Here is a 19,201-nt window from a genome sequence, read left to right on the forward strand (position 1 = left end):
GGAGAGAAACGGTAGAGGCCTGGACATTGGAGCCGGGGACGCGGCAGGAGGGGGAGGTGACCCGGGAGCCCATCTCCTCCGGGAAAGTTGGGAGGGGGAACTGGCCAAGTCCACGGGACTCCCTCACACTACTACACCGCCCCCCCAGGGAAGGATTCCTCTTGAAGCGTGGCTCGGCGAAGGCGATCGAACACCGTCCTCCGGGTTCCCCAAGGAGGGGAAGGGGCCGGGATGGAGGGGGCTAGAGAGCCGCTCCCGCCTCCTAGTGGCCAGGAGAGGGTTAAGTCGGCTAGCTATGAAGCGAGGGAGGAGCCAGCGAGTGCGGGAAGGAGTGGGGGTGGTTGGGAAGAGCATCCTCGCTGTCCCCACTCTCCCTCGGCGAGCAGCCGGGGCGCACGGACCGACGGACTGATGGACTCGCGCGCTGCCTGAGCTGCTGCGGGGCGCCGGCACCGGGCGTCGACGGCCAGCTCCAGCCCTCCCAGCCCCGTCGCGCCCCGCCCCGTCCCGTCGGGGCCGATGGCTCCTCCCGAGGCCCGCAGCCCGGGGGGCGCAGGGTAGAGCGCCGCGGCCGGGCCACACAGCCCGGGGACTCCCGGGCCCTCCCGGAGCCCCGCGGAGTCCCCGCCGTCCGTCCGGCGGGCTCAGGGAGAGAGAGGGAGCGCCCTCCCCCTGCCGCCCCCTCCCCCAAGCGTCGAGACAAGATGCTGCCCGGGCTCGGGCGCCTGCTGCAAGGTAGGGACCCTAGCCCGCCGGCGGGCGGAGGGCAACCAGGGGAGGGGAGCCGGGTGCCCCCTCCCCCAGGGCGTGAGGGTGGGGCCGCTGTGGGGGTGGGGGGTTGCCTGGGGAGCGGGGAGAGCTTAGCCCGGGGCCCCGCCCCCGCGCCCAGGGTTGTCGGCTGGAGGAGCGCACCCGGCTCGGAGCCTGCTGGGCGGTGCGGGTAGCTCGTGACCGAGGAGGGGACGCTGGGGCAGGCGGACCCGGCCCGGGCCCCACCTGCTCCGGGGGACGCTGAGGACTCTGGCCGGCTGGGGAAGCGCCGACTCAGCAACTCCTCGTGCCCCGTGCCTCAGCACTTTCCAGTCACCTGGGAACACAGGGGGTGTGGGTAGGGGGCTGTCTGGGAGGATAGGAGGCTCAGAGGGAAATCCAAACGGCCCTGCCTAGTAAGACAGATGGAGGGCGCTAGAAAGGGGGATAGTTCCACGGACTGAGTGACAGACTAGGGTGTGGACCAGAGATTGGGGGTGGGGTGGGGAAGGGGTCAGAGAGAGGGGGAGAGCGAGAAGCAGTCGATGATGGAGAAAGTGGTTAAGGGAGGGAGAGAGACAGAGGAGGAATAAAGGTTAGACGGGAAAAGCATGGAGGGAAATGGGACCCAGGTGAGGACGGAGGAAGGGAAAAAGAGAAGGGAGACCAGATTCAGAGAAGGGTGGAGAGAAGGCAAGGGTGAGGAACCCAGAATCCAGAAGGCAGGGTGGGTAATGGGAAAGAGGAGGGCTGGGACCCTGGGCACTGGGAAGGGAAGGGGAGTGGGAAGATCGGAAGCCTAAAAACCAGAGAGGGACAGGGATGGTGGATCGAAATGGGGTGTCAGGAGCCGGAAAGGAGGGTCAAGGATGAGCACTATGGTTGGGGACAGGGAACCATAGAGGGGAGGCTGGAGGCTGATGTGGATGGGGATGGAAGCTGGGCAGGAAGGAAGAGGAGGAGGAATAGGACAAGATGGGAGAGAGAGGGACCAGGGGAGGCTGCTCAAGCATAAGACAAAGAGGCTTCTGGTAACCACTTCCACGTGGGAAGTCCTCCCTTCCCAAAGCGCCTGCCTGTCACATCCCTTCTCTCAGGGAGTGGTCACTGGGCCAGCCTGGGGGGCTCTGAGCTCTGGGCCTTGGTGGCAGCTGTGAGGGGGAAAGGGTGAGGACATTCGAGTGGGGTGGCAGCCTCCATGGCTGGGCACCCTGGTTGGCTGCGTGCTGCCATTTATATCTCCGGGCCCCGTCGTCGGATCCTGCCACCCCACCACGGTGGCTGTTTATTTTGGGGTGTTACATTCTGGCAGAGTGAGAAGCTGTTTGCAGCAGCTCTAAAGCTCCGTCACCCGCATCAGTGCTTCCCCAGGCCCCTGCGTCACTGGCATCGCCACCACCTCCATTCTGCTCCGCTCTCCCACCTCCTCAGCCCCTTCCCCCTCAGCATCTGCCTGCCAGGCCTTAGCCCTTCCCCAGCCTTTTGGGTGTGGGGCCATCGCTGCTCCTCTGGGACCCTGTGTCCTTCCTTCAGAGCCAGAGCTCTTGACTCCCCTTTCAGGTAGCACCTTTTCCAGGGGCCCCTCCGCCCGGTGGGTTAGCACCCTGGCACCTGCCCTCCAACCGGAGTCCATCTGCCTCCTCCCCAAGCTCCTTCTTTCGCCAGAGCCTCTGGACTAAAAGGTGGCTCCTGGGGTGAGAACCTTGCTTCTGAGCCTTGGGACTCCAGGGTGATAGTCCAGAGTCCTTGACAGTGGTCCCTTGGTGAATGGATACTTTCTGGCTCTGGGCACCTCAGCCTTCCGGAATCGATACCATGCTCTGGCCTCTCTCCGCTCGCTCCGTAGGTCAATCCTAGCCACATCTCCTGGACACTGGTCATTCCTTTTTGACTCCCAAGTGGGCCGTCCCTTAGAGCAGCCACAAGCTGGAGCCCAGAAGAGGAAAGTTGCAGAGAGCCTGGGTCCCTTCTTTGCTCTCACCCCAAATAGCATCATGGCTGGCCCAGCCCTGTGCACCTGGGTGCGCTTTCTGCCTCCCTTTCCCTCAAGGGCAGTGACTGCCCCACTCAGGTGTGGTTTCTGTGGATGATGTGAGGTCTCCCAAAGAAAGGTCAAAGAGTCTCTTCTGACATGGGCTCGCCAGGTCTGGGTTCCACCTTACACTAGCCGCATGACCTGAAGAACTCTCCATGCCTGAGCCTTCCTCCCCTCGGCTGCAGACTGGGGGCAATATTAATCCCCAGGGTTACGTTATGTTGTACTCTATGCACAAAGATGTGTAGTAATGCCGTTTCTGGGGCACAGTAGGTGCTTAATAACAGACGGCTTCTGCCCATCCCTGCTCCACGCGCCCCTGCGCACCCCTGCGTGCCCCTGCGGCTCTAGCCATCACCTGCTGACTTCAGAAGACAAGGAAAGAGAGAGGATGGGGGGAGCCAAGAAGGTGGGGGGGCTGTCACCTCCTGAGGCTCTCGTCAGCATGTATAAGGAGTGAGGGGTGAAAGGAAGGCTTCAAGAAAGACATTGAAGGCAGACTGTCAGAGATCCGGGTCAGGACACCTGAGCTGCCCCCTCCGAAACTGACCCTTCCCCTCCCCAGCCTTCAGTGGTTCTGTCTGTGAAATAAGGAGGGTTTGCTCTTGATGGCCACTGATGTACCCCCCCTTCCAGCTCCGACACTTTGCATCTTGCCCTAGTCTTTGCCAGGGAGTCACAAGATGGGGGCTGGGAGTGGACGTGTGGTCCTCAGGGAGGGAGAAAAGACAAGGCCTGGAGGAAGGAGTGATGGTGAGGAGCCGTGGGAAGCAGGGGGTGGGGAAGGAAAAGGGCACGCGCCGGGCAGGGACTGAGGGCGGAGGAGGGAGAGAGCGGCATGGCATGGCGCACCAGCCCCCACTGCCTCTGCCCAGAGGCGCTCCAGCCAGGCCTGGGGGCAGAGAAACCCAGAGCCCCCCACCTTCCCCTCCTCCTCGCCTCCAGTGAGAGCCGCAGCCTGAATTATGGATGAGGCTCCTTGGGTTACAGCTGCTTTGCACGGTGGAGAGGGCCAGAAATGGCAACAAAGTCACTGTTACGCAGCAGCTGTCACGGAGGGGCCCCCTGCTCAGGGCCCCTCCTCAAAGAGCCTGCAGGGAACACCAGCTCCAACTTGGGGCAGTGGGCCATAATGAAGGTAGATGTGGGGACTGGCCAGAGGGGGCATGGGGAGAGAGGAGAGGAGCCCCCTGATGTGGACGAGCAGGAAGCCAAGGAGTTGTAAGTCAGCCCCTGCACGCTTGGCCCCCAGGCTGGAGGAGACCCTGGGACCAGGGAGTGGCCCTGGATCTGGAGAGCTCTGGAATCATACATCCTTACCTCTGTCTCTTCTGGGCATAGAGGCTGGGGCAAAGAGCTCTGTGATCCTCTGGAGGGCTGCTGGCCTTCAGAGCTCACACTCTCGTAAGCTTTATGGATCAGGGGTGGGATTAAGGATCAGAAAAGGATTTGACTTTCTCTGGTGTCAAGCTCAGAGGGTGACTGCTAGAAAGACAAGTGTCCTGGCCAGGCAGCAGGAGAATCCTTTCTGGTCCTTGCCCAGTCAATCACTTTGCTGCGTGACCTTGGGCAAGTTCCTTGCCCTCTCTGAGCCTGTGTCCCCTGCGTAGAACAAGAACTTGAACCACATGAACCTGGAGGACCTTCCCAGCTCTGAAATCTCCTGTTCTAAGTCCCAAACCTGAGGCCTCACAAAACCCACCAGGGTTCCCTGCTGCGCTCCCGCACCCCACCTCTGCCTGGTTCAGATGAGGGGTGAGAGACATGCCCCTCCACCCCACGTGGCTCTGAAAAACTCGGGAGGAGAAAGTAATCGTGAAACGCCGCACGGGGGAGGGGTGAGAAGGGCCGAGAAACGCGGAGGTGGTGTGAAGGAACGGAACAGCAGCCGCTGTGTCACTGAGTTATTACATCACACCCAGCCTACACACGCACGGGGCTGCACTCACACACACACACGGAGGACAGCCGGCACACGCTCGCGCAGCACGGCACCAGGAGGGGCCCGGTCCCCGAAGCCGAGGAGCCGGAACGCCACACACATCAGGCAGGGGGTGTCCCCCCTACACACCCGGGAGGAGGCACAGCAGAGCGTCCGTGCTATCCGTGCCACACTCCGACCTGTTGGTGCCACGTGCACACACCAGCCTCAGCCGCACAAGCAGGGAGCAGCCAGCTCACACCCATACCTACAGTCGCATACACGTGTGTCTGTGTGCACGCGCACACACGCACGCGCACACACGCACGCACACACAACAACCTCTGGAGTGTGAGCCACAGACCCTCCGTCCTTCCCCTGGGGTCTCTGAAACCCACAGAGCCCCAAGATCTCAGCTCCTGGGTCCGAGCTCCTGTCTTCTTCCCCTCTGCCCTCATGGGCCTAACACACTCCTTGAAGCAGAAGGTTCTCAGTCCATGTGTGCCCAGGGAATCCCTGCCCGGTTTGTGGGGGGTAGGCTTCCCTTTCCCCAGGCAAACTTGCCAGAAGAAAATCCCAGGACTCATCTGGAAGTCATGATAAAGGGCAGAGGTCAAGCTAGATCCAGCCCGGAAGCTTACCAGCTTCAGTGAGGGCAAGAAGGCCAGGGGACAGGGATGGACGAGGCGGTCCCGCACCCCTACTATAACACAGGGGGTACAGGGGCCTAGACACAACTCTTAGCCCCAGGCCCTTGGGCCTCCCTGGGCCTGCTTCTCCATCCGTATCATAAGAAGCCTGAACTATTTCCGTCATTGAAAAGTTACCTTGAAAAATATATGTATTATTTTTAAGTGATTTTGAATAGGGAGAGTGTGTGCTATAAAATACAGATGCCCAGGCTGTCTCCCCAGGAATTCTGATTCTGCCTGCTTTCCGGGACCACCTGGCTGATTCTGTTGCAGGTGGCTGCTGGCCCCAGTTAGAACTGCACTGAGCCCTGGTCCCTCAGGGCCCTTCCAGCTTGGACAGGCCCTGGTTCTTCCAAGGTGGAATCTGCTGGAAGGTGAGGGAGGGGGCTGCAAGCGCCGCTGGGCTTGGCAAGGCCAGACCCCGGGGCAGCCGGAGGGCCGTTTTGCACGGGCCTTAGATTCACGAAGATTCTCAATTTAGTTCCAGCCATTCTCAAATGGGGGCGATTCGCCCCCCCAGGGGACATCTGGCAATGTCTGGAGACATTTTGGTTATCGTAACCAGGGGGCAGGTGTTGCTGGCACCTAGTGGGCAGAGGACAGGGATGCTGCTAAACGTCTTAAATAAGACATGGCACAGGACTGCCCCGTGCAGCCAGGAACCATCAGGCCTACCCTCCCGAGCTGGAGAAGCCCTGGCAGTTACATGGGCAAACCTTGCACGTGAAAGCCAATGAAAAAAGGTCACCATTCATCCACCAACTTTAAACCTCGCTTTCCACAGTGTCCTCTTGGAATTTCTTTATTTTTTTTAAAACACCAGGAACCTCAAAAATCAGACGCGGCCAGGGCTTCTTGCGACCCTGAGGTTGCACCCAGCAGCCCTCCCCGAGAAGGGCTCCCCTTAGGCGGTGGGGGGGCAGGCCCCTGGCTGGCAGGCCTGGCCGCCCCCCAACCCCCACCCCAGAACCGCCTGGCCTCCCTCTCGCCCAGGTCCCGCCTCGGCCTGCCTCCTGCTGATGCTCCTGGCCCCGCCCCCAGCGGCCCCCAGCTGCCCCATGCTCTGCACCTGCTACTCTTCCCCGCCCACCGTGAGCTGCCAGGCCAACAACTTCTCTTCCGTGCCGCTGTCCCTGCCGCCCAGCACGCAGCGACTCTTCCTGCAGAACAACCTTATCCGCACGCTGCGGCCCGGCACCTTCGGGCCCAACCTGCTCACCCTGTGGCTCTTCTCCAACAACCTCTCCGCCATCTACCCGGGCACCTTCCGCCACCTGCAGGCCCTGGAGGAGCTGGACCTCGGCGACAACCGGCACCTGCGCTCTCTGGAGCCCGACACCTTCCAGGGCCTGGAGCGGCTGCAGTCGCTGCATCTGTACCGCTGCCAGCTCAGCAGCCTGCCCGGCAACATCTTCCGCGGCCTGGTCAGCCTGCAGTACCTCTACCTCCAGGAGAACAGCCTGCTGCACCTCCAGGTGAGCCCGCCCCGCCCAGTGCGCGTGCGCACACGGCCCCGGTCGGGTCTGCTCTCCGCTCGACCTGCCCCCCCCCGCCCCCGCTCCTCTGTCCCGGGGCCCAGGGGGACCCCCTTCCTGCCAAAGCGGCTCTCTCGTTCCCCGCCCCTTCCCTAAGTTTCTGTCCCTCCCACTCTCGCCAGGGGCTCTTCTTCACTTTCTCCCTTCTATCTTCCCGTCTATGCCCCTTCGGGTCCCTCGCTGCCTCTCTCCCTAACTCTCCAGCCCCCCCATCTGTCCTCCTCTGCCCGTCTGTCTGTCTGTCTATCCCTTTCTGTCCCTCTCTGCCTCTCTCACTAACTTGCCTCCCCCATCTGTCTTCTCCTGCCTCTTCTGTCTGTCTCCCTTCACACGCCCACTCCACACACTCCCCCATGTCTGTCTGGGTGTATGTACGTGTCTCTTTCTGTGATCCCTCCTTTCCCCCCTTGTTTGCCTTCGGGGGACTCTGCCTTTCCCCAGGCACCCAGCCTGAAGGCCTTAGTGGCTGCTTTTCTCACCCACCCCTACACCCTCCCACGTCACCGGGAGGAGGAGCAAGAGAGCAGAGCCCCTGTAATTATGCCCCACGGAAGGTTCCGCCTCTTTCTGGCTCATGGGGTATGGGGACAAGGGGAAGGCCTATCCTTTCCAGATTCCCCCAAACCTGTCGTCCCCGTGCAAGGGAAGAAGGAAAAGAAAACGGTAAAGAGCGGTTAAGTAGCTGGAAAATGGATGCTCTGGAAACGGAAGGAATAACAGTAATTGCTATTTATTGTTATTGTCATTGATCTAAATATTGTTTATTGTTGTTGTTATGCTGACTGTTTGACAGCCAGATCCTCCCATTCTATTTCCCCAGGAAGCAATCACACACCCTCCAAACCACTCTGGAAGAAATTTCTCCCTGGGCTACACAGCCTCTGGCTGGAAGGGGGCAAGGACCTCCAAATCCCCCCCACACACACATGAGCCTGGAAGGCACTTGCCCTTCCCCATCCCGGGCCAGGTGCCTGCGTGGTCTCACCAATGTGCTGATTTGCACATCAGGTCAGTGACGATGACACAGGCAGTAATAGCCTGACAAATGTATCCAGCACCCACTATGTGCTAGGAGCTGAGGAGACAGCAGTGAACGAAACAGACAAAGCTCCCTACCTCCAGGGACAGCATTCTAGTGGGGGACAGAGACCAGAAGAAAAATGTGTAGTCTGCTGGAAAATTCTGTCATGGCCATTATTACTGCCTAAATACTGGTAATCATAGCGCCCACTACCACTTAGGAGACACACTGTGCGTCTGGCTCTGTGCTAAGAACTATGTGGGCATCGACCTGGTATCATTTACAAGCATGCGACAAATTTCAACCTTCCCGAGCCACAGTCTTTCCATCTGTAAAACGGGGGCAGCAACAGCCCCCCATCTCCTAGGGATTTTGTAAGCGTTCAGTGCATGAATAATTTGTAAAGCACTTAGAATAGTGCTTGGCATACGGTAAGCACTATATAAATGCTTGTTAAAATACTATTTTAAAAAAGAGAAACAAGCCTCATTTAACATTGGCCTTGGTGAAATGGCCCGTCTTGGACCGGATCCTGGAGATCTGGGTCATCTTCATGGATGATACCGAGGCCACGAGCAGGTCCCAGAATACTCCCTCCCTTTCCTTTGCTTCCTAAATTTGCCTAGCACCCCCGGGGCTTACGAAGTATACTCAGCCACCTCATCTCACTTCCACTGCCCTGTTGGAGGTTGTCTCCTTACAGATGAGGAAGCAGGAGGCCCGGAGCCCCAAAGCCTTTGTAGATAAGCCTCCGCACATCATGTCCCTTAAACCACTGTCACGGGACTGGGGGCTTGCGTGTCTCACCTCTGTAACAGCCTGGTAGTAGGGGACAGTTGGGGCAGTGGGGACACGGAACGGAAGTTCCTGGGGCCACACGACCAGGAAGAGCGGATGGTACTGGAGCCCAAAGAGTCTGATGACATTTCGGGAATGTCCGTCCCTCAGACCTCTGCACCAGGCTCCGTCAGGGGGCAGGAAGGACAGCAGTGTGGGCTGGTCTTTGAAAGCACACTCTTTGGAGGCTGCCAGACCTAGGTTCAAATCCTGGCTGCTGTATGGCTTCGGACAAATGACTCAGCCTCTCGATCTTCATTTCCTCATCTATAAAATGGCAATCATGGTAGTACTTGACATTTATCTAAGGAGCTCCATAGGGTTTAAAATTTAGCCCAGGGCCGCCCTCCGTATGGGTGCTGTCATTATCGTATTCCTACTAGTACTTGGACAACCACTCCTACTGACACCCTGACCTCCTTATGGATACATATGAGCTGTTCAGAATGACGAATCTGGGGCTACAGTGCCTGAGTTCGAATCCCTGCTCTGCTGTTTTCCAACATACCCTAACTCGAGGCAAGTTGCCTCCCCATTCTGAACCCTAGTTTCCTTATCTTTAAAATGGGAAAAATAAAAATAAGACCTTCCACAAAGAATGGCTATAAAAAGCCAATGAGTTTGTGTATATAAAGCACGTAGTTCAGTGCAGAATAAATCATGTCACGATGACCTGACCCTCCGGCACCTCTGAGGCCACAAACAGCAGCCAGCGCCTGGGCTCAGGAAAGGTCTGGGCAAGGGTGGCCTTGAGGGATGCAGGGGTTGGGGGGGGGGGCTTCTGAAACGGGAAGTGCTTGTCCTGCACCCCTGGGGTGAATGGCACAGGGCATCACGGGAAGGGAGCACCTTCGCACCTGGCCCCTTGGTAGAGGAGAAGGAACCAGCTTTTGCCTGGGGACTTGGGGGCAGAACCAGGCCAGGAGATGATACAGGCAGGTGAGGAAATGTGCGGTGGGGGAGATAGCCACAGAGCGCAGGCGTGACCCAAGACAGAGCCTTCCCTGGAGAGGGGAGCTTTGGAGGGGGGCGAGGGCCAGAGCTTTTCAGGAAGAGGAAGGTGAAGGTGGAGGCGGGGTGGGGCGTGGTGTCTCACCGACTGTCTGTTGCAGGCCAGGCACCTTACCGGGGGCGCTCATTCATCAGTGGGTATTTACGGAGCACCTACATGCCAGGCGGTGTTCTGGGTGCCAGGGATACAAGAGTGAGCAAAAACAGCAGCCCTGCTCTCCTGGAGCTTAGTTCCTACTTGAGTAGAACCAATGATAGAGACACCAGTTCTCTCCTTTAATCACGACAGCCTGGATGGCACGTAAGGGCAGTCTTCGCACTCAGGCAGACCTGGGTGTGAATCCCAGGCCCGCCTCTGGCTTGCTGTGTGGCTCTGGGCAAGTTACTTTACCACTCTGAGTCTCCGATGGAACCATCTGTAAAGCGGACAAAATGACCTGCGCCTCAGGGGCTTGTTGTGAGGATTAAAGTCGCTGCAACTTGAAAAGGGCTCAGCTCAATGTGGGGTGAAGAGTAAGCATCATTTCCGCCATTGAACAGCTGAGGACACTGAGCCTCGGTGAAGTCCAGGCATCATCCGAGGTCACCCAACCCTTCAGGAGCGCAGCCTAGAACGGGGCCCCGGTCGGCCTGACTCCAGAGTCCATACCCACGTTCCACCACGTAGAGCTGTTGGACCCTGGGCATGTCACTCGCCTTCTGGGGGCCTCCCTCTCCTGTTCTCCGGAAGGGATGTAATAATATTATCGCCTCGTGGGGCTGTGATGATTCAGTTACTACATGGGATCTGGGTAGCACAGGGCTTGGCACCCAGTGCGGGCTCTGACGCAGACGATGACGGTGACACCTGGCAGAGACTGGTGAGCACTGTGAGTGGGGGTGCCTGGCACGGAGCAGACACTCAGTACAGCTTTGCTGAATGAATGAGGTACACTCCAGGACTCACTTACTCATAAATATCAGATGAGGTTGGATCTTAACGATCAACTCTCTCAAGTCCCTTATTTCATAGAGGAAGAAACCTGAGGCTCAGAGAGGTTTGTGGAGCTGCCCAAGGTCACACAGCCCAGCGGCTAGTGCCAGAGACTGAANGGGGTGGGTGGGGGCCCGGGTGCTGCGTTGAGATTCCAAATGGATGCTGAGAGCTGTGAACCGACCTGCAGGGAGGTGAGGGAAATGTGGTTTTCGAAATGGAAGTGGATGACTTCAGCAGCCTCTCTCAGCCCAGAGGGAGGGGGCACGGGGTGGGGAGGGCGAGGGCTGTGAGAGTCAAGAGCTTATTAATGCACAGAGAACGTTTTAACAGGGAGAGAGGAAGGCCCGGATTTGAAAGCTGCAGCCCAGGAAGTGGCCGTGGGATTTGGCAACAGCTTGGATGAAGGGAGGGCTATGGACCCCCAGATGGAGGCGCAGCGAGGGGAGGGCCAGGACATTTGCAAGAGGGAGAAGGGGGCAGAAGAAGAGGTTGAGATCAAGGGACTCTGCGGCCCCCAAACTGGGACTGTGGATCAAAGGCGCCTGAATTTCTGGGGTGTCTGAACCTTTGGTCTTCCCTTCCTGACCTCTGGAAGTCCCCAGAGCGCCGATGACCTCTGCTTCTACCCCCACCCCATGTTGGTCCTGACCAGGAATCTCTGGGTATGCCCCACCATGGCTGACACTCCATAAAAAAGGGAAACCCTAACTAGGCGTCTGAGTGGAAGGGTTTCAGAGCCCACTCGCTGGGCTTTGGGAAGAGAAGGGCGAGGGCACCAGGCCAAGCTGGGACAGGCCGAGGCCCCAGGCATGCAGAGAACCCACTGAGCCGGGCATGGGGTGGTGGCAGCAGGGGGCAGAGAACGCTGTTGTCAGAGACAGCCAAGAAGGTTGAGGGGACGGATCTCAATGTGGCCAAGAGGAGGGTTCTTGGCAGGCTCAGTTCCTGTAGCAGAGAGGGCGGAAGGCAGATGGGAGGGGGCGAGAAAACGCAGGAGCACAGGAAGGTGGAGGCTGTGGGTGTGGGCTGGGAGTCAACGCCCTCCCCCCACCTGAGAGCCTGCAACTGGGCTCCTGGGTGGGAAGGGCGGGGTCATCACCCAGGCAGGAAAGGGTGGGAAACAGCCCGGAAACAGGACCTAGGGCTGAGCAGCCTTCAGCACATCGGATGCTCTCATCCCTGAGAACCAGGCCTTCTGGGCCTGCCGGACACAGTGATGTCAGGCCTGGGGTTCTGGGCCCCTCTCTGGAAAGTCCTTGGTCTCTCTGGGTCTCAGTGCTCTCCTCTATGAAAAATGGCTGGGCCAGTGGACCCGGAAGCACTAACTCCCAAGTCTGGCTGACTACCACCAAGCTGGTGAGCTGGTTAAAATGCAGAATCCAGCTCCCTGCCTGCTCCCCCAGGAAGCAGACCTATACCTATTCCGGCACCCCCATGAATTCTGAATCACCGTTCAAGATCCTTCCAGCACTAACGAGGCCTGACTCTGGGACTCCCCAGCCCCAGGCAGGCAGGCGGGACAGCCCTCTAAGGGGGCCGGTGAGGCAGGGAATCTGACGGCAGGCTTCCTTCCCCTCCCCTGCTGCCTCTGGGGCATGGAGCTGACACCTGGTCCATTTAATACCCTATCGAAGTGGAATAGCAGAACTTTTTTTTTTTAAGATTTTTTATTTTTTTATTCAACAGAGATAGAGACAGCCAGTGAGAGAGGGAACACAAGCAGGGGGAGTGGGAGAGGAAGAAGCATCACAGCAGAGGAGCCTGATGTGGGGCTCGATCCCACAACCCTGGGATCACGCTCTGAGCCGAAGGCAGAGGCTTAACCGCTGTGCCACCCAGGCGCTCCAAGAATAGCAGAACTTTTGAGCCCCAGGAAGCTCCTCTGTTAGGGGAATAGGACTGGACCTAACCGAAACGGAGACCCTACTGTCGTAATAACCACTATTTATTGATGGTGGCCTATGTGCCCACCGGGTGCCGTATCCTTCCAGCATGATCTCACCTAACCCTCAGCCCGCCCTGGGGGCTGTTCTCTGAGTTACACGTCCTGAAGGAACTGAGACTGGATGAGGCTGAATAATTTGCCCCACATCACGCAGCTGGGAAGAGGGCAAGCTGGATCCGAAGCTCCGGGCTCTCAGTCCTGAGCCTGTGGGCTCCACTGGCCCGAATCCCAATGTGCCGGGCACTGTGCCCAGAACTTCACCCATCTGCTCTTTGTGCGGCCCGTCTTCCTTAATCCTCAGCACCAACGCAGAAGGACGTACACTCATCCCCATTTCATAGACGAGGAAATGGGCTTAGCGAGATTCCTGGCTCGGCCAAGTTACCCGCAGTGGCCAACCATGGAGATCTCGTTCTAAGTAACTGAATATATGTTGCTTCATTTCATCTCCACCTCTTACAGGTGAAGAAACTGAGTCAGAGATACTGAGACTCACCCAGAGTGGCACCGTCAGCACTGACAGATCCAGGACTGGAAGTCGGGAAGTCTGGCCGCCCAGCCTGCACGCTGAAGCAAACCGGGGGTTCTCATTCTCCAGGTGTGGTCGTCTGACCAGCAGCATCAGCACCACCTGGGAACAGATGCTGCGGCCACACCCCAGACCTGCTGAATCAGAAACGGGAGGGGGGGGTGCTACAGCACGCAGGGCTCCGCAGGGGATTCAAAGCTCTAACGTTTAAGAACTACTGGCCTCCACTATATTGTTTTCCCCGCATTTACTTCTCAATAGGTATGGGGAGGTAGGATCCAACCCAGAACTCTAGGAATCAAAAGGTCAAACCCTTTCCGTTCTACCTCGGTGCTCCGCCTCTTTCCCCTCCTCCCCACGTGCCTCTAAGGACCACTCTCTTCTTCTCCCACCCCAGGATGACCTGTTCGCGGACCTGGCCAACCTGAGCCACCTCTTTCTGCACGGGAACCGCCTGCGGCTGCTCACGGAGCACGTGTTCCGCGGCCTGGGCAGCCTGGACCGGCTGCTGCTGCACGGGAACCGGCTGCAGGGCGTGCACCGCGCGGCCTTCCGCGGCCTCAGCCGCCTCACCATCCTCTACCTGTTCAACAACAGCCTGGCTTCGCTGCCCGGCGAGGCGCTGGCCGACCTGCCGGCGCTCGAGTTCCTGCGGCTCAACGCCAACCCCTGGGCGTGCGACTGCCGCGCGCGGCCACTCTGGGCCTGGTTCCAGCGCGCGCGCGTGTCCAGCTCCGACGTGACCTGCGCCACCCCCCCGGAGCGCCAGGGCCGCGACCTGCGCTCCCTCCGCGACTCCGACTTCCAGGCGTGCCCGCCCGCGACGCCCACGCGCCCCGGCAGCCGTGCGCGCGGCAACAGCTCGTCCAACCACCTGTACGGCGTGGCCGAGGCCGGGGCGCCGCCCGCCGACCCCTCCACGCTCTACCGAGACCTGCCCGCAGAAGACCCGCGGGGGCGCCAGGGCGGGGACGCGCCCACGGAGGACGACTACTGGGGGGGCTACGGGGGCGAGGACCAGCGGGGGGAGCAGACGTGCCCGGGCGCGGCCTGCCAGGCGCCCCCGGACTCCCGCGGCCCCGCGCTCTCGGCCGGGCTGCCCACCCCTNCCCCCCACCCCGCCCCCGGGCCTTTGCGGCCTTCGTCTCCCTTCCCCAGGGACGGACCAGAGCGGCCGCCTCTCCCTGCCTCCTGGGCTGCTGGCTCAGGACGGGGTACTGTCTGGTGGCTCAGCCCTATTCTCCCCAACTCCGGCCATTAACTCTTTCCCGCCCCAAGGCTGGGGTGGGGCACCCCAGGCAGCCGCTGACCCCTTCTCCCAGTGCCCACCTTGGACTCGAGAGGGGCTTTTGTCTGCAGAGCATCTTCCACCAGCAGAGCCTTTGGAAGCTCCCAGGAAGGGTGCCCCACCCAGGAGCCCTTTGGAGGGATGCCTCAGTTGGGGCCAGGCTAACCCTAGGCCCCTGCTTATCCTAGCCCCCCTCACCCTCCTGACACTGGAGGAATACTTTTCTCCTAAGTCTACCCGGGACACTTTTTAGGGTGCCTGGAGAGAACTTTCCTCTCCACCGTGGCCCCTGTGTGGTGAAGATCAACAGAAGTTGTTTGGGGAAAAAAAATTTATTAAAAAATTCTATTATTTTATCTTCTTCTGTAAGATTTGTTGGCTCAGGGCCTCAAAAGTGGGAGGAGGGCTTAGAACCATCAGGATTTCAGGGCCAGGAGGGTTAGAGAAAAGGGATCCTCCCCAGGCCACCAAAGTGCTTCTTGCTGGCTGGAGTCCTGCTCCCCAACAATGAGAAGCTGAAGACTGAGGAAGAGGGGTGGCCCTGGAGTCCCAAGCAGGCCAGGTGAAATCTGACAGCCACGAGTGGGTGCTGACATCACCTCACCTCCCATTGGTCCAGGAAAAGCAGCTAGAGGACTCTGAGTTGTCTGGTGCCTGAGGAGCTAAGGCTGGGGAAGGCCTCCAGCCTGGTTAACGGTTCCCTCCCAGGCTCTGTTCCTTCAGGAAGGAAGAGCATTTCCCATCTTACCCTGCAAGGAGAAATAACAGACATCCAGGGTCACAGCCAGCCCAAACATTGCTTTAGGCAAATCTGAAAAAGGCACCTCATCCACAGGGAAACCCAGCCCCACACCATAACAAACACCTTAGCAAACAGAGCCTAAGGCTGTATTTCAGCTCATACTTGACCCGGTGGCTGAGTGTCTTTGTGCAGTGTGCAGCCTGCACAGCTGTACACAACAACCCTATAGATCAATGGTCTCTTCCCCTTGGCTCCTGTGAGGTGGGATGGACCAGGTCAGAGAAGCAGTTCTGCAAGCAGGTTAGAGGAGAGACCAAAGTCCTAGGGTGACCAGAGGGACATGAATCCCAAGTTGGGGTACACTGCTGGCTTGAGGTATGATCTGAAGCTTCATCTTTCCAGTGTGTGAAAAGGAGATTTAGGGTTAGGGTTAGGGTTAGGGCTAGGGAGGCCGGAGGAAGGAAAAAGCCCGACTAAGAAGAACTTGGGATAGAGGTTGGGGTGAGCCTCATTAGAGCAACTGGGGAGAATTTGATGGTTTACATTTAGGAGAAAGAATCTAACGGGGGGGGGAGGATGGAAAGAGAGGGGACCTGGATGCCAGGGCTCAGACAGCAGGGATGCTGAGATCCTGTGACTCTGGCCAGGCAGGTCAGAAGGATGGCAAGAAAAGGAGGCAGAAATGGGAAGGAGTCGACCTTGAAGGCCTGAGGCAGGTGGACCTTGGATAAGACTGTGGAGTGGGTGGGGGAAGAGTGAAAACAGCTAGCTAGTCGGGAACCTGGGGAGCTCCAGGTCTGGGTCCACACAGAGCCTGTGTCAGGCTGGCTTTGAGGAGGCTAGCATGCGGGAGAGGGGGGCAAGAGCTCGGATGGAGGAGGAGCTGCTGGGGACTGGGCAGGGGGAGGGAGGATGCTGGGAAATCAGAAGCAGGCTGTCCAGGTCACAGAATTATCGTTGTGAAATATTCATGGGCCTTTGGTCCAGATGCTATTTCAGAACAGTGAGAGCAAGAGGAGTGTGTGAGCCTCAGGAAGAAGCCTACAGCAATGCCTCTTTCCACCACCCCCACCTCCACCACCATCAGCCCAGACAGACCCATGGACACCCATCACGTGCACACCCACGCTCACACGCTCTCTCACACACACTCACACAACGCGGAGCTATGGGGCACGTGCAGGCAAGCTGACACCCACGGGTCCCACAAACAGGCAGATGCACCCCAAATGCATGCACGCATAGCCGCACAGCCGCATAAGCTGGACCCTGCACAGAGACCCCCTCCAGAGATCTCACCCACATACAGTCCCCCAGCATGTCCAGACAACTCAGATTTACAGCCTCAAGCTGCACACCCTGAAACAGGAGGGGCTTTCAGGGCTATCCCGTCCAACCACCAGTGCTCTGATGGGGAAACTGAGGCCCAGAGAGGGGAAGGGATTTGTCCAAGAGCCCCCACCCCTGAATGAAACAAAGCTCATTCACCTGCCGCTTTCTGTGAGTGGACCCACATCCTGTGTTGTCTGCCAGCCCCACAGGCGGGCTGTGCGTAACTCCTCTCTCTAATCTGTGTCTCCCCTGTTACCCAGGCCCCTCCCGGCCCGACCCATCCCTCCCTTTCCTTTCCCCCTGCCACCTCCCTGCTCAGTCTCCTCATTACCTCATGCCTAGAATGGAGAAGAAAATAGCAGTACCCCGCTCCCTGGTTTTCCTACCTTCAGTCTCTCTCCCTCCCACCTGCTGCCCGTGGTGGCCAGATTCATCAGACCAAAATTTGCATTGTGTTTTTCTGTCACTCAGGAACCTGCAATGTCTCCTTACTGCCTACAGGTTAAAGATGAAATGCCTTAGCAGACCATCAAAGATCCCTCAGAGTCGGTTACCAACTGCCTTTCTCTCCTTTTCTCTCATGGCCTTGCCCCAAATCTTCACTCCAGCTGGAATGATTGTATCGTGCTGGCCGTCAGTTATCATGCACTTGCAACCCACAAACCTACTTTGAACTCTCCCTAAAGTTCCTCCATCTCCCCCAAACTAGGAAGCCTCTCCCCCCCTCTCCTCAGATGACAGACTCCAGACCCCTTCCCCAAGGCCCGGGCTGCACCTCTCTGACCTGATCAGTGGGGGTTCTTTGACTGTCCTTCAAAGCCGCGGTTAAGGCTCGGGCTCCGGCCACCTTCAAGCAGATGGCTGCCCCCCACTGGCCACCTTGCGAATCACAGGCAGGCTTCCAGGCATCGTAAACTGAGCCTGAGCAGCGATCCACCCGCCTGGGGAGAGACCAGGAGAAGGACGCCAGATGACCGCTTTTATAAGCCCTTAAGCCTCTAAGGTTCTTACACTCAGAGTAGCGGGGAGGGCTCAGCCGTGCTTTCTGAACTGCGGGCACCTGACTCAGACCCCTAAGCCCTAAGAGAACCCCTCTCCTCTGAGATACAAAGACTTGGGGCTTCTGGGACACTGCTGAAGGGAAATTCGCCCACCAGGCTCTGAGAGGCCACACGGCCAGGGACAGTCCAGGTGGCAGACCCAAGGTCCAGCTGGGGTCAGGTTTCCACATGAATTTTTAATGCTTCCAGCCAGACCTGTCAGATGTTCCGAAACCTGAGCATCTCCTTTCATTTCTATACACCATGCCCTTCCCCATCCCCACGCCCCTGGGGGTAGGGCAGGGAAGACAGGCCTGGGACAGCTACCAATGGCCTCTGGAACAATGATTTTGGGGAAATGGAAGATGAATGACCTAGTTATTCTTCCACTTACTGTGTGACCTTCAGCAAGTTACTTAACCTCTCTGAATGTCTGTTGTGTTTTTTCATTTGTGACCTGGGGACAATAACACCTGCTTAGATCGACTTGCTGTGGGGAGTAAGTACAATAACCCCATCAGAAGGTGACTTACATATTTGCTGTTATTATTATTTTCCCTCAAGTCCAGCTTCCATCCCCCTCTTCCTTCCAACCCCAGGGGTCCCTCTTGCCCCTTTCTTTTGGTGGCAAGGTGGGGACTTTTGTTGGCTCTGCCATTCCCCCCTAAGATCCTTTGTCCTTTCTAGAAACTTCAGCTGAGGAGGGGGAAAGGAAGCAAGAAGCTGAGGCCAGGCTGGTGAAGTAAGACAGGAAGATGGTCCAGCTGAGGGGAAAGGGAGGGAAGCAAGCAGCAGACAGGAAGGGGAAGACCCTACTCAGAGAAGAACTAGGGGCAGTCTCATTTCTTTTTTCTCCCTTTCTCCTTCCTTTTCTCCTTCCTGGCACCTTCTTCAGCCCTGGTGCTATCACGCCAGAAGCCCGGAGGGCCGTTCCGAGCAGAGGTGAGGTCAGGAGCATGGAGGCAGGGTTGGCAGGGTGGAGGCGGGGCTGTGGAAGGAAGCTTGCCCCGTCTTTCCTGCTCACGATTCCCTGCCAGTGGCTTTCACAAACGAGGGTCTTTTACATCGGGTTTAGGTGGGAAGTTGCTAAAATGCAGATTCCTGAGCCCCTGAGCCCTGCTGAATCAGATCACTGAAGGACCCTGGAACTGCATTTTAACAAGCCAGGGTTGGTTACCAAGCACTCTAAAGGATGAGAAACGTCCCAAAGGTGGGTTGGTGGGGGGGGGGCAGACTGGAGAAAGCAAAGGGAGAAAAGTTAGATTCACCCCCACCCCCACCGCAGGCACACTTGGTGGAAGTAACAGACGACACTCCAGCGCTGAGAGGGTGATGCCCGGGATGGGCAATAAAGGAGGGAGGAGGCAGAGGGAGGACGCGGAGACCAATGGGGGTGGGGACACAGAAGTGAGACCCGAGAAGTAAGCAGCCACTAGCGGAAACAGACACTTGCAAGGTGTCCCCCACCCTCGCGACGATGTGAGACCCTGGACTTCTGGACGCGGGATGTGGACACGCTGGAAGAGTCTTCTGGATTCCTGGGGCGG

At 58.3% G+C, this 19,201-nt stretch overlaps 1 protein-coding gene across 1 annotated transcript; it reads left to right on the forward strand.

The window, feature by feature from the left end:
- Positions 1 to 305: 305 nt before the first annotated feature.
- RTN4RL2 (reticulon 4 receptor like 2) lies at positions 306 to 14,858 on the forward strand. Its single transcript, XM_034645876.1, has 3 exons — positions 306 to 735; positions 6,392 to 6,873; positions 13,650 to 14,858. The coding sequence occupies exons 1-3, from the start codon at positions 705 to 707 to the stop codon at positions 14,511 to 14,513; spliced, it is 1,377 nt and encodes a 458-aa protein (XP_034501767.1). The 5' UTR covers positions 306 to 704; the 3' UTR covers positions 14,514 to 14,858.
- The last annotated feature ends 4,343 nt before the right edge of the window (positions 14,859 to 19,201 follow it).

Source organism: Ailuropoda melanoleuca, chromosome 16, assembly GCF_002007445.2.
Source record: "Ailuropoda melanoleuca isolate Jingjing chromosome 16, ASM200744v2, whole genome shotgun sequence".
Classification (NCBI taxonomy): domain Eukaryota; kingdom Metazoa; phylum Chordata; class Mammalia; order Carnivora; family Ursidae; genus Ailuropoda; species Ailuropoda melanoleuca.